The sequence below is a fragment of the Vigna angularis genome, chromosome 2 (genome assembly GCF_016808095.1).
Source record: "Vigna angularis cultivar LongXiaoDou No.4 chromosome 2, ASM1680809v1, whole genome shotgun sequence".
In the NCBI taxonomy this organism is placed as follows: Eukaryota; Viridiplantae; Streptophyta; class Magnoliopsida; order Fabales; family Fabaceae; genus Vigna; species Vigna angularis.
This window is the reverse complement of record NC_068971.1, coordinates 30211274-30226508: the sequence shown is the minus strand read 5'-3', so window position 1 is coordinate 30226508 and position 15235 is coordinate 30211274. Positions and strand designations below refer to the sequence as shown.

At 38.4% G+C, this 15235-nt stretch overlaps 1 protein-coding gene across 4 annotated transcripts in view; it reads left to right on the top strand.

Moving 5' to 3' along the window:
- Positions 1-15235, top strand: part of LOC108329477 (probable helicase CHR10) — a 38856-nt gene that overhangs the window by 6173 nt on the left and 17448 nt on the right. Inside the window, exons 1-5 of one of the 4 annotated variants that reach the window (XM_052872624.1) lie at positions 588-1641; positions 6380-6458; positions 6563-6723; positions 7225-7353; positions 10242-10425. In XM_052872624.1, coding sequence (XP_052728584.1) covers positions 1633-1641; positions 6380-6458; positions 6563-6723; positions 7225-7353; positions 10242-10425 — 562 coding nt within the window. In that variant the 5' untranslated portion in view covers positions 588-1632. Of the gene's footprint in view, positions 1-587; positions 1642-6379; positions 6459-6562; positions 6724-7221; positions 7354-10241; positions 10426-15235 lie in introns of those variants that run through there. The other 3 variants (XM_017563696.2, XM_052872625.1, XM_052872626.1) reach the window with 3 other exon arrangements.

The window sequence follows — 15235 nt, the reverse complement described above, 5'->3', positions numbered from 1 at the left end:
GTTTTATGACAAGAACCAAGAAAATCCTCTCTTAATGAATTCAAAATTCAAATATTGACTATCAAAAGCTTTAGGTTCTAGAAATCATATTGAATATAGTAAAACTAGTTATAGGATTAATCTCTCTTTTGTAGAAAATACATATAGGGTAATATATTTATAATAATGAGAATGTGGGTTAAGCCCAAATACAAATGAATATGTAAAAATAACATAATTAACATAGGAACCTCGTTTCCTTAATTAACATGCAATATATCTAACAATAAGCATTAAACACAAAATGAATATAACAATATCGAATGGAAGTGAACAACTGAATAAATATATCTACATATGTCTATATATCTATATCTATATCTATCTATATATCTATATCTATCTATATATATATATATATATATATCACTAGAATATTTCAGAGATGAAGATGACATACAATCCCAAGGAAGAGGTCTAGCTGCTCATGGCAGTAATTACAGATTAGAAAACCTAAAGAGAACCTAAGAAGGGAACAGTCCCTTGTACAGATCCAAGTTTTCCTTTCAGCATTATTGTCTTTTTGTTATGTAAAATCAGTATATTTTACCTGGCAGAAGTGCTGTCTGTGTCATGTTTATCAGATATCATATGTTTCTTGAAATTGCAGTTTACTTGTCTAAGAGTTTCAGTATTTTTAATGAACTAATGGAGGTGAATTTAGTCATGTCATGCAAACATCTATTGTTTTTGTTGCTTCTGAGCTGCATGATTATTTATCACCATTGTTCATGTTGTAATTAGTGAAAAACTTACTAAGTATTTTTCTATAATTATTTAGGTATGAGGTGCCTAACTTAGGGGTGCCTAACATAGGAGGTGCCTAACTTAGAGGTGCCTAACTTAAGGAGGTGCCTAACTTTTACTCCTATAAATACATTAGTATGTTGTAATAATATGTATTGAAATAAATATAGTTCTACATGTTTGTCAAGATGGTATCAGAGCTCCCGATCTTGGGAGCTCTGTTTCCGCTGCACTGATAAGCTACCAGCCACCAGCCACCAGCCACCAGCAACCGCAGCTATCCAGCCAGCCACTACAACTGTAGCAGAAACTATTGGAATCACTGATAGGACAGAAAGGGACGCCTATCTGCAGCAAACACAACATTGCAAATCGCTCCGGAGAAGACGTTGCCACGCGCCGCCACGCGCCGCCACACACAACCAGACTTGCCGGCGCGTGTAGCCCACGCGCCTAGTTCCGGCGAGACCCACTCGCCGCCGACGTCACAGAAGGAGTCGCCGAAGCCTCCTCATTCCGTTACAAGGGCCGGTTACAACCCATTTTGGCTCAGATCGGAGTAAATTTGAGTTTTGAAGTACTGCTCCATATTATTCTGTGTAGCCCACACTGTTTTCCACTGCCCAGGCACTGTTTTCCGCTGTCCGGCGCCGTTTGCCGCTGTCCGACGCCTTGTGCCGCTGTCCGGCACCGTTTGTCGCTGTCCAGGCGCCGTTTGTCGCTGTCCAGGCGCCGTTTGTCGCTGTCCGGGCGCCGTTTGCTGCTGTCTGGCGCCGTTTGCCGCTGTCCGGCACCGTTTTCCACTGTTTCGTCGGCAGATAGGGTCCCCAGATTGCATTCCCAAGGATGTCTGAGGTAAAATTTATTCCTTTGGGTCCTAATGATCTTCCAAATATGATAGGTGCCTATCGGTTGGATGGGCGGAATTTCTTACAATGGAGCCAGTACATTCGAAGGATTCTCAAGGGTCGTTCAAGACTAGACCACATAGATGGTGGAGGACCAGAACCAGATGACTCAAACTTCCTAATGTGGGACAATGAAGATTCACTAATTATGACTTGGATGTGGCATTCCATGGTTCCTGAGATAAGTCGAAATTACATGTTTCATTCTTCTGCCAAGGAGATATGGGATGATTTACAAAATACTTTTTCATTAAAAAAGGATTTTGCTGCATGTTATGACATTGAAAGCAGGATATTTAATACAAAACAGGGCTCACATTCTGTATCAGAATATCATGGAATTTTGAATGGTCTTTGGATTGAATTAGATCAATACCAAACAATAAAGATGTGTAAGACAGATGCTGCCGCACATGCTGAAGTCGTGGAAAGAGGAAGAATCTTTAAATTTCTCCATGGCCTAAATCAAGAGTATGACCCAATCAGGGTACAGATCTTAGGAAGAGAAAAATTATCTTCCTTATTAGAAGTATTTTTTATGGTAAGAGGAGAAGAAACTCGAAGAGCTGTCATGCTTGATGGGGGGATCTCCAACACAGGCTCTGCCATGACAACCGGAAAGGGATTCCACAAAGGAACGAGCACTGGAGGAAAGTCATTTGAAAGAGGAAATCGTGGAGATTATTACACTGGAGGAAAGTCATTTGAAACAGGAAATCGTGGAGATTATTGTTCATTTTGTAGAAGATCTGGACATACCAAAGAAACATGCTTCAGACTCCATGGGAAAAGTAATGTTCTAGAGCGTATGAGGAATAACAAAGGGCCTACTCAAAAATGGGTAAATCACACTACCTCAGAACAGGAAGCCACCAATCAATCTAATGTTTCTCCACCACCAGATCTTGACATGAAAGCTTATAAGGAAGAACTCGACCGCTTGAAAGCAATGGTTGAATCAATGAGTAAGCCCTCTGGATCATGTACTCTGTCCATGAAAGGTAAGATTTGTCTCAATACTGTTGGTAATATGACTCAAGGTATTTGGATTCTTGATTCAGGAGCAACTGATCATATGACACCTTGTCGTGTGTCTTTCAACTCATATGATGAAAGCAGTAAAGAACAACTTATTACTGTTGCGAATGGTCAGGGTATACCTATATGTGGCTCTGGGAATATAGTTTTGGAATCATCCATTATATTAAAGGGCGTTTTACATGTTCCACAATTAGCCAATAATCTTATCTCTGTGCAAAAACTCACTAAGGATTTAAATTGTTCAGTAATATTTTTCTCCACTCATTGTGTTTTTCAGGATCTTGCCACGGGGAAGACGATTTTAACTGCTAAGGAGCAAAGTGGGTTGTATCTATTAGAGACTAATGACCAAAGCACAACAAATATTTTGAGTCTACAAGCTACATCTGAGACGTGGGCAAACTCTCAAATATGGCTTCATCATAAAAGGCTTGGACATCCTTCATTTAACGTTATCAAGTCTTTATTTCCCCATTTGTTTACCAATGAGTCTGTTGAGTCTTTTAATTGTGATATTTGTCAATTATCAAAACATCATCGTGCATCTTATCCTATTAGTAATAAAAAGAGTACTTCTCCTTTTGATTTAATTCACACTGATGTTTGGGGACCAGTTGTCGCATCTATTTCTGGAGCAAAATGGTTTGTTACCTTTATTGACGATTGCACTCGTGTCACATGGACATACCTTATGAACAATAAATCTGAAGTTTTCCAAATCTTTGTTAAATTTTTTCATCTTGTCCAAAATCAATTTGGAAGAAATATCAAAAGAATTCGGTCTGATAATGGTACTGAATATGTTAATCATGAATTCCTCAATTTTTTCTCTCATAATGGTATTGTTCATGAACTTACATGTGTAAACACCCCTCAACAAAATGAGATTGCAGAGAGAAAGAATCGTCATCTCCTTGAAGTAATTAGAGCTCTTCTTTTTCAAATGTCTGTTCCAAAAAATTATTGGGGGGAAGCAGTGTTAACTGCCACATATCTCATCAATAGGTTACCTACCCGTGTCTTAAACGGCATTAGTCCTATAGAGTCTTTATTGTCTTTTGTTCCTTCTTCCCCTTTAATATCAAGTCTGCCTAGTAGAATTTTTGGATGTATTGCTTTTGTTCACTCTGATCACCCTAATCGTAGCAAATTAGATCCAAAAGCCCTTAAATGTATCTTTATAGGGTATCCTTCTAATAAAAAAGGGTACAAATGTTATCATCCTCAGAGTCGTCGCATCTTTATCAGCATGGATGTCACATTTCATGAAACACAGTCCTTTTATGTCAGTTCACCACTTCAGGGGGAGAAAACACTTGAAATGGATGAACTCTCCTTCTTGTCATTACCATGTCAGTCTTCGCAGGATGCCCAAGACCTGAGCAATGAAACTATCAGGATCCATAATAAGGATGAAGAAGAAGACAAATTTTTTGGTCAAAAATATGAAAGAAGAAAACAACCCACTTCGACTCTAGAGCAAGAAAAATTGTCTAATCCGGAGGTGAGAATCCCTGAAGACAACATCGAAGAGGTAAGTATTACTGATGACTTGCCCATTGCATTGAGAAAAGAAAGGAGATCATGTGCTAAATATCCCATTTCTCAACATGTTTGCACTAACAATCTCTCGGATAAGCATAGAAGTTTTATTGCTGCCATTGATACAACAAAAATTCCTACCTCAATCCAAGAAGCCATGAAACTTGAACATTGGACTCAAGCCATGAAAGAAGAGATGAATGCATTAGAAAGAAATTCAACTTGGGAAATTGTTGACAAGCCAAGAGACAAGAAGGCAGTAGGATGTAGATGGCTATTCACAGTGAAACATAAGGCAGATGGAACAATAGAAAGATATAAAGCGAGACTGGTGACAAAAGGCTATACTCAAACCTATGGGATTGACTATGAGGAGACATTTGCTCCTGTGGCAAAGATGAATACAGTTCGAGTTATTCTTGCTTTGGCGGCTCATTTTAGATGGGACTTACACCAGTTGGATGTAAAGAATGCCTTTCTTCACGGAGATCTGGAAGAGGAAGTTTACATGGATATTCCCCCAGGGTTTGAAGTGAAAAATGAACGAAACAAGGTTTGTCTCCTAAAGAAAGCATTGTATGGTCTTAAGCAATCCCCTAGAGCATGGTTTGGAAGATTTACAAAAGCAATGATTTCCTTGGGATACAGACAAAGCCAAGGAGACCACACTCTGTTCATAAAACATTCATCTACAGGTAAACTCACCCTATTGCTTGTCTATGTGGATGACATGATTATTGCAGGAGATGACGAAGCAGAAAAGTTGGCATTAAAAGAAAAACTGGCAGCTCAATTTGAAATGAAAGACCTAGGAAAACTTAAATACTTTCTTGGAATAGAGGTTGCTTACTCCAAGGAAGGAATATTCATCTCCCAAAGGAAATATGTACTTGATCTCCTCAAAGAAACGGGAAAACTGGGATGTTGAACTTCAACAATTCCTATAGAACAGAATCATAGAATTGGAAGTGAAGAAAGTGCTCCTGTAGAGAAGACCCAGTATCAAAGATTAGTAGGAAAACTGATCTATCTATCACACACAAGACCAGACATTGCCTATGCAGTTAGTGTAGTAAGCCAATTCATGCATGATCCAAGAAATAGACACATGCAAGCAGTTGATAAAATTCTCCAGTACTTGAAGTCAAGTCCAGGGAAGGGATTGTTGTTTAAAAGGGAAGACACATTAGGTATGAAAATATATACTGATGCTGATTATGCAGGGTCTATTACTGATAGAAAATCTACTTCTGGGTATTGTATGTTTCTTGGAAATAGTCTGGTAACATGGAGGAGCAAAAAGCAAGACAGAGTATCTTGCTCTAGTGCAGAAGCTGAATTTCGAGCCCTTGCTCAAGGAATGTGTGAAGGACTTTGGATGAAAATCATTTTGGATGATCTTAAAATTAAGATAGACAGTCCTGTGCAACTATACTGTGACAATAAGTCTGTCATAAGCATTGCTCATAATCCAGTACAACATGACAGGACAAAGCACATTGAGATTGACAGACACTTTATAAAAGATAATCTAGATAGAGGCTTTATGATTATAACTCATGTTCCAACAGGTCTTCAGCTAGCAGATATTTTTACAAAAGGGCTACCTCAGGGAAGATTTCAAGATCTTGTAAGCAAGTTGGGAATGATTGATATTCATTTACCAACTTGAGGGGGAGTGTTGTAATTAGAGAAAAACTTACTAAGTATTTTTCTGTAATTATTTAGGTATGAGGTGCCTAACTTAGGGGTGCCTAACATAGGAGGTGCCTAACTTAGAGGTGCCTAACTTAAGGAGGTGCCTAACTTTTACTCCTATAAATACATTAGTATGTTGTAATAATATGTATTGAAATAAATATAGTTCTACATGTTTGTCAAGAGTTCATATCTTGTTTGTTCACATACAAAGAGCTGTATTATCTTAAAAATGATTAACTTCTAAGAGCTGTGAATGCTTTTTAATTTCTCTTGGGTCTTGTTTTTCCCTAATTCACCAAATGTAAGGCCGAATACGAGGTTCACAATATTCTTATTGAAATACAAAATCAAGATGTGATCCTAGTTTTGTTAATTTTGATGTTTGTTTTTGATATGGACAGATGGGACTGGGTAAGACTTTGCAAGCTATCTCCTTTTTAAGCTATTTAAAAGTGTGCCAGTTGTCTGATGGGCCATTTTGTGAGTGAAGGAATCTTGGTTTAATTTAAGAATTTTATATTTTTATCTTGTAATCTGTGTTTTGTTAAATATTTAGCTCTCTGATGCTTTTGTTTTATTTTCAGTGGTTATATGTCCTCTAAGTGTGACTGAGGGTTGGGTCTTAGAGATAGTTAAATTTACCCCCAAACTAACAGTGTTCAAATATGTTGGTGATAAAGAAAATAGGCGCAATCTACGCATGAAAATACATGAACATGTAGCAAGACAGTCATCAACAATGAATGTGAGTAAATTATACTATCCCGTATGCTCTTTGAATCTGGAGTTCTGGATGACATTTATTAAAAAACAATGTTTGGATAACCAAATATTGTTGTGGAAGTTGTAACAGGGGAATACCGTGGAAAACACAACTTTTTTGTATAACCTGGTGACTTACCAAGTGGAGAAGGATTATGATCTTTAGCAATCAACAAGCACAAATAATACAATTTGAGTGTAACATCTCTCTCATTTTGAGGAAAACGCAATAGGAGGAAAATAAAATAATGAAGTGATTGGAATTGGACATAAATGGCAATCACATGAAAAGTCCTTTTCAAAACGTAGTAGTATGGTTGTTAGTATTATAGGTTTTAGAATATCTACTAATTATTATTTGGTTGAACTTTTATCAGGTCTTATAGCCTTTTGATGTGTGCAATGGCATGCAAAGTCTTTTTCAAAACATAGTATTAAGGGTTTTGAATGTCTACTAATTTTCATTTTCTGCAACTTTTAGCAGGTCTTGTTGCCTTTTGATGTGCTATTAACTTCATATGACATTGCACTGGTGGATCAGGATTTTCTTTCTCAAATACCATGGCAGTATGCAATCATTGATGAAGCTCAAAGACTTAAAAATCCGTCTAGTGTATGTTGAAAAAACTATTAAATGCCTTATGTTTGGCGGTGTTCAGTAAAAATATGCTTCTGTATATAAAACTTGTTTAATTACATGTCATTTCAGTGAAGTGTTAGTTATTACATATGGTATGTATTGGAGATATGTTGAACCACAGGACACCAATAGGACTTTAAAAGTGTATTATAGGAAGAGAGGTAAAAACAGGATTTAAACCTTTTTTATCCTTTGACGTATTAGTTAGGTTTTCTATAATAGTAGGTTAGTTGTTTTCTGCCTTTCATAAATTAGGCCTCTGTAGGGAAGGAAGGGTGATTTTCTGGTTAGATAAAAACTGGACAGATTCTAGTATGAAGGAGTAGACTCCTTTGTAACTCAATAAACCCAGCGACAAATAAAGTCCTTTTCTTTCTGTCATTACAGAAAACCTAACAATTGGTTCGACCTGCCTTTTTCCCCTTATTTTATGATGGAAAAACACATCTTGATAGCAATAAATATGATCAGTGATCAGGGAATCAAACTAGCAGAGTGTCAGAAAGATGTCACTTACATTAAAGAAAACACGCCTGACTTAAACAAAATTCGCAGCCTCATCTAGGAATATCTTACAAAAGCAAGATGTTAAGCCATCAGAGCAGTTGCTTGTCACTTTCATCAGTATGGAAGGTAATGCATGTCACTGGTTCCAATATTGCGTAACAAAGTCAGACACCCATCTTGGGAAGACTTTCCCACAACTTTAATGGAGAGATATGGTGAAAATGGGCGTGGTAATATATATGAAAGACTGGCAGCCCTGAGGCAAATCGGTAGTGTTGAAGATTATGCCCAAGAATTCGATTTATTGATTGCCCAGGCCAAACCCAGTTCTGAGGAACAAGTCTTGGGTAAATCTTCACTGACTTACATTCTGACATTAGTGGTTAGGTTTGCCCTCATGATCCAAAAGAGTTAATTCACGCGTGACATAGAAGAAGCCACGAAGAAGGTAGAGCTATTGTCTTCCTTAGCAAGGCCAATCACCTTCCCCATTCCCTGATCCTTAAATTGACAAGTTGTAGGATTAAAAAACACCAAACATTGTAAATCTATTGTAAGTTTGTGAATAGAAATGAAATTGCCAGATAATTTGGGCACATGCAGATCAGAATTAGATTCTGGTTTATCATAATATCGCCTTTTTCAGCAAATGTAATGGAAGTTCCATCTGCAAATGCAATTTTTTTGTTTCTTGGACTGGGTCTATAAGATATACCGCAGTAGATTATCGAGTCATGTGGTTTGTGGGTCCAAAATCAATTACCCAAACACCTTTAGGGGAATTTAAGGCATTGAGTGCACAAGAGTAAGGAATATTACCTCGAATGCTAAGTAGAAATTTTCCTGAGTCTGTAAGTTTTGTTAACGTGGCCATCAACCCCCTTAATTTTAGAATCTTCTGTGTTGAACTTTGCTGTGGGTTGAGTTTTTCCGTATGAAAACGTATTTAATAGCCCTTGGGTCAAGTTTTTCCCTTTGTTTTGAATATGTACAAATGAGACCCACCCAACTATTCTAGGTGGAAGGTTAATGAGTTATATGTGTATAGAATGAGTGAATAATTAATGACAAAAACAGTAGAAGGTAACTTGTTAGTTAAATAAGTGGCAATAAGTATGGTTTTCTCCAAAATTTATTTGGAACCTTATTTTGGAAAAGCAAGGCTCTAGTTTGTTATAGTAAGTCCCCATTTTTCCTGTTCAGCAATTTAATTTTGTTGGGGTATGAAAATACATGAGGATTCATGGATTATCTCTTCTTTTTGTAAAATGAAATTTAAGGTTTGATTGAAATAATATTTAGCATTACAGACCTAAGTTTCTTGATAGTAACTCCTAATTTTTTTATTTCCGACTAAAAATGCACAACAATAGAGCTAACTTAGATTTGCGTTTAAGCAGAAAAAGCCATGATACCCTTGTACAATCATTAATAAATGTGATAAACCATTTAGTCCTTGACATATTAGGACCATTAGAGGGACCCTAGAGTTTTTTGCCAACTCGCACACCTCACAACGAAGACTCTGCAAATTTAAATTTTTGAACAAGGAAGATACAAGAGCTTTATAAAACGAAAGGATGTCCTAGTGGATGATGAAGCAATTGAGTTTTTTGTGTTGGTAATGGAGGATTCAGACATCAAAGATTGACTTTTAAAGGGCAGATTTAGCATGTCCAATCGTTTTTCCCGATTTTTTGTTCTACAATATGCAAGAGTTGCTATAAAAAAACCAAATTACACAAGAGATCCTTGGTAAGTTTTTGTATATATATCAAATTTGTGGACAATTTAAGCACATGCAGAACACTTTTTAGAATTATGGTTGGGTTTATTTGGAGATCTCCTTGCCAACTGCAATTATCTTATTTCCATTAGTTGTGGAAATTTTCTTGTTTCTAGGAAATGGGAAATATGTGGCAAAATATTTAGGGAAGGGTATCATATGGTGGGTGGCTCTAGATTCTAAAATCTAATAGTGAGTAAAGGGTGCTTTTGAGACATTAAATCCAAAATAAAATTGTAACTTACAAGAATACGTCAATAAAAACATACCTGTGTGACAGAATTGACACAAAATGTAGAAAAATGATTAGGATTTATTTCTACAAATATGCAAATCATAATTTAGGATATGTCAATGAACACATACCTGTATGCAGTTCATGAATACATACTTGTATGCAGTTCATGAACACATACCTGTATGCAGTCCATTTCATGTTATTAGCTCTTTAGGATAAAAATATGTAAATCATAAATTTCAGATAGATTAATGGTGAAAATTTGAACAATGTAGTAGTCTTCATCCTTTGAGATTATTGGTACATGCTAAAACTCTTAGACATGAACAGGTTTTATTTAATGTTCTCAAAGATCGCTACATAATGCCAAGACGATTGCTGATGACTGGCACACCTATTCAAAATAATCTTTCTGAACTGTGGGCATTGATGTATTTTTGCATGCCTTCTGTCTTTGGTGGTACACTGGATCAGTTCCTTTCTACGTTTAAGGACATCAGTGATCTTTCATCAGGTAATTTTTATTTAATTTAACATTGTATTATGTTGTTTTGGTTCTTCTAGAAGTTTGCTTCACAATAATAGAATCTTAGTGCTCACAAATTTAACTTGATCCATGTTATAGTATGTTGAATATAGTGAAAAACTATATTTTGGATTAATCTCCCTTGTGTTAACACACATAGGGTTCTCTATTTATAATAGAAGAAATATGGGCTAAGCCCAAAATACAAATGAGAAATAATAACAAACTAACTAAAAGATAAAAGATATAATATATCTAACACTCCCCCTCAAGCTGGAGCATACAAATTGTATGAACTAAGCTTGGAATAGATGAACTCAGTGTTGAACTAGATGATTTGTCTTCAAGAGTGTGAGGCAAACATAGATGGACTAATAGCAGCTTGTGAAACTTCAACTTCAAAAGTGGATGAAGGAAAGCCGTGGTGGACAATGACAAACTGCAAGGACTGATTTCCAATCAATGATGGATGAGTGACGGGATCAACAGTGGTAGCTGAAAGCTAAGAGCTACAAAACTGCAGGGACTACACTAAATCCTCATCAATGATGGCTGGGTGACGGGATCAACAGTAGTAGCTGAAATCTACAAAACTGCAGGGACTACACCCATATATATGTGACTTGCAGTGTCTTGGAAACGTACTCCCCCTTAGTGTGAAGGGCGGAAATGTGGAATATCACAGTTGCTGGACCACTAAAGCAGAAACAAAATACTAAGCTATAATGCTGAAATAAAGGCATCAAAGATCCAAAGACATGTTGGAGGTCCAAAATTCTTTGCTGGACAACTTCCAAGTGGTGATACTTAGCAGTGTATCACAAGAAGATCGGGCTAAACTCTAGCCCAAGAAGAACTGACACAGTTGCGTCTGTCTGAGACGGTAGTTGCTGCAGCGGCGGTTGACTGCTATAAAAATGTAGGGACTAAATTGCCATCACTGACTGATGGGGCCTGTAGTGGCTGGAAGCGACAAAACTACAGGGACTGCCATCACTAACTGACGAGGTGATGGGGGCCTACAGTTGTTGGAAGCATATGACGCCTGGACAACGGCATACGGTGCCGAACGGCGACAAACAACGCCGAACGGCGGCAAACAGCGTCGAACGGCGGCAAACAGCGCCGAACGGCGGCAAACAGCGCCGAACGGCGGCAAACAGCGCCGAACGGCGCCGGACAGCGGAAGACGGCGCCTGGACAGCGGAAGACGGCGCAGACAGTGGCAGACGGCGCGGACGGCGGCAAACAGTGGCTGGACAGCGACAAACAGTGCCTGTACAGCGGAAAACGGTGCCTGGACCATCAACAGCGGTTACGAAGACAGACGAAGATGGCAGCAATGGCTGCTCTGAGGTCTGAACAGAGAGAGGGAGGTCCGGCGAGAGCTATGGAGGTGTCGCGGTGAAACTCCGACACCGGGAAGGCGGCGCGTGCAGAACACGTGCCCGAGATCTGACGCAAAGAGGAGGCGCGTGGAGGCGCGTGAAGAGGAGTCTGGTCTTGTCTCCGGCGGGGTTGGCCGTCGCTCAAGGAGACGCTTCAGATCTGCTGGTCACCGGTCGAAACTGTGACGCCGGCCGGCGACCGGCGACGGACTGGCCTGAAAGAAGCGCTGCGTGGCGGCGCGTGACTGAGAACTGGCTCTTGAAACCGGCGTGGTTGGCCGTCGCTCGAAGAGACGGTCCAGATCTGCAGGTCACCGGCTAAAACTGCGGTGGTGGCCGGCGGCGGCGGCGACGGTGGTTGGCCGTGGAAAGTGGCGGGTACAGCGATAGCAGCAACGGCAGCGGAAAGCGGTGCCTGGTCGACGGCAGAGGCGACTGGCTGCACTGCGAAGAAGAGAAAATGGACTGCCGACTGAAACTGTAGGGGCTGCCGGCGGCCATGGCGGCCGGCTGCCAGCAGACAGCAGAGAACACTAGAAGAGGATCAGAGATCCTGCTCTGATACCATGTTGAATATAGTGAAAAACTATATTTTGGATTAATCTCCCTTGTGTTAACATACATAGGGTTCTCTATTTATAATAGAAGAAATATGGGCTAAGCCCAAAATACAAATGAGAAATAATAACAAACTAACTAAAAGATAAAAGATATAATATATCTAACAGAGTATAACTCCCATGTGATAGTGTTAGAATGTAATTAGTAAATAATTAACTATACAAATTTGTTAATCATTAGCTGGTACAGATTCTAGGAAATTATGATCATTGATCCTTGATTATTAAGCAAGAGTTTAATGTATTTAATTTTATAAATTACTATAAATACATACTATGTGGTCTGCATGAGAATATGATAATTCTTCTTTTATATAGTATAAGTAGTTTTAGTTTTTCTTTATCCCTCTTCCCATCCTCTCGGGTGAATAGTACCCATGGTCATTGCGTGCCTTTTCCTTTTTCATCACCAAGCGCTGTTTTTCTCCGATGACCCTGCTACTAGAACAACTTCTTCCTGTGGCGTGCGTTTCACACACTCGTAACATATTGTGATTTTTCTCTTTCTTTCAGCACGACCTACTTCATGACGCGCACTCTACCCCTTTCTTACATCCAGGCTCTCTGTTTTGGCTTGTTTCCCGTTGCTTTTGCCAACTCCCACTCAAATACTGATTCTGTAGTGACTTTTACTGTTGTTCTACTAATTCCATGTGAAAAACTGATTGGAACAAGCAATTACATTTCTTGGGTTGCTGCTGTCCAGTTGTGGTTTCAGGGTCAAGGTCTTGAAAACCACTTGGCAAGACAAGCCAAAGATATTCCAAGTGCTGATCATGCCCAATGGAAGCAAATTGATGCCTCTATGTAGCGTTGTTTGGTTTTCCATTGATGGCAAATTGCAACCCCAATATCAAGCTGTTACTACTTGTTATGATGTTTCGAACAAATCCAAGAGACTTTATTCCTATAGTAATCATTACCTATCCTATAGTAATCATTACCTATCCTATAGTAATCATTACCTATACAATGTTATCTCCAACCTTATTTCCGTAAAGCTTGAAGACCACAATATACAAACCTATCTCAGTAAGCTTGACCACATAATTGTAGATTTTGGTGTCCTCATGTGTTAGGTTTCTTGGTGTCAAGAAACCTAGATACTATATCAAAATAAACAATCACAAATAGAGACAAGAAACCTCACTGTGAGGCAGTAGTTTATTGAATGAAAAATAAGAAAACATTCAACAACATCCAAGGGAAAACATTCCCTTCTACACAGGACAGTCCCCGTTCAGAATAAAACACTCAACAACCAGAACTAGAACACCCCCTCCTTAAAAGACAAAAAATGCCTAACTACTAATCAAAACTTCCCCTAACTGCTGTTTAAACTCCTCCTAACTACCCCTAACCACTTCATACTAACTTCTATGTTTTATTTTTGCCAAACTATCTAAAAACTGTCTACAAATTGTCTAATACATTACATATCCTATCATCATGCCTTTCACTAATGATGCAGACAAATATGCTGAATGTCAGTTGTGTCTAATACATTACTATTTTCCACAATCAGTTGTGTGTACCTCCACTACGTTTCAATCCCCGGAGCATCAACGCTTAAGTCATCCTAGCACTAACAAAATGTGTCTTATGGTTCCAAGTTTTCCTTATCGTTCATCTTTTGAATGTCAGTCTTGTTAGTTAGGAAAATGTACTCGTCATGCATACGGTCCTTGAGTTAATAAAAGTGCTCTGTATCCTTTTGACTTGGTTCATTTGGATATTTGGAGTCCTTGTCGTGCCATTGATGATTTTTGCTGATGTACTTGGTTATTATTAATGAAAAATTATTTTGATGTTTTTTCTATATTCCAAAGTTTCTCACTTGAAATTCAAAATCAATTTGGCACCTCTATTACAATTTTACGACCTAACAATGCTTGTGAATATGTGTCTCCCAATTTCAGTCTATTTTGAAATCACATGGTATTCTTCATCAAACAACTTTCTCACACCACAATAGAACCGTGTCATGAAATAAAGAATCGACACTTGGTTAATGTTGAATATAATGAAAATTATATATTAGATTAATCTCCCTTGTGTTAGATACGCACATAGGGTTCTCTATTTATAATAGAAGAAATATGGGCTAAGCCCAAAATACAAATGAGAAATAATAACAAACTAACTAAAAGATAAAAGATATAATATATCTAACACTCCCCCTCAAGCTGGAGCATACAAATTGTATGAACTAAGCTTGGAATAGATGAACTCAGTGTTGAACTAGATGATTTGTCTTCAAGAGTGTGAGGCAAACATAGATGGAATAACATCAGCTTGTGAAACTTCAACTTCAAAAGTGGATGAAGGAAAGCGGTGGTGGACAATGACAAACTGCAAGGACTGATTTCCAATCAATGATGGATGAGTGACGGGATCAACAGTGGTAGCTGAAAGCTAAGAGCTACAAAACTGCAGGGACTACACTAAATCCTCATCAATGATGGCTGGGTGACGGGATCAACAGTAGTAGTTGAAATCTACAAAACTGCAGGGACTACACCCATATATATGTGACTTGCAGTGTCTTGGAAGTGTACTCCCCCTTAGTGTGAAGGGCGAAAATGTGGAATATCACAGTTGCTGGACCACTAAAGCAGAAACAAAATACTAAGCTATAATGCTGAAATAAAGGCATCAAAGATCCAAAGACATGTTGGAGGTCCAAAATTCTTTGCTGGACAACTCCCAAGTGGTGATACTTAGCAGTGTATCACAAGAAGATCGGGCTAACTCTAGCACCGAACAGCGGCAAACAGTGCTAACTCTAGC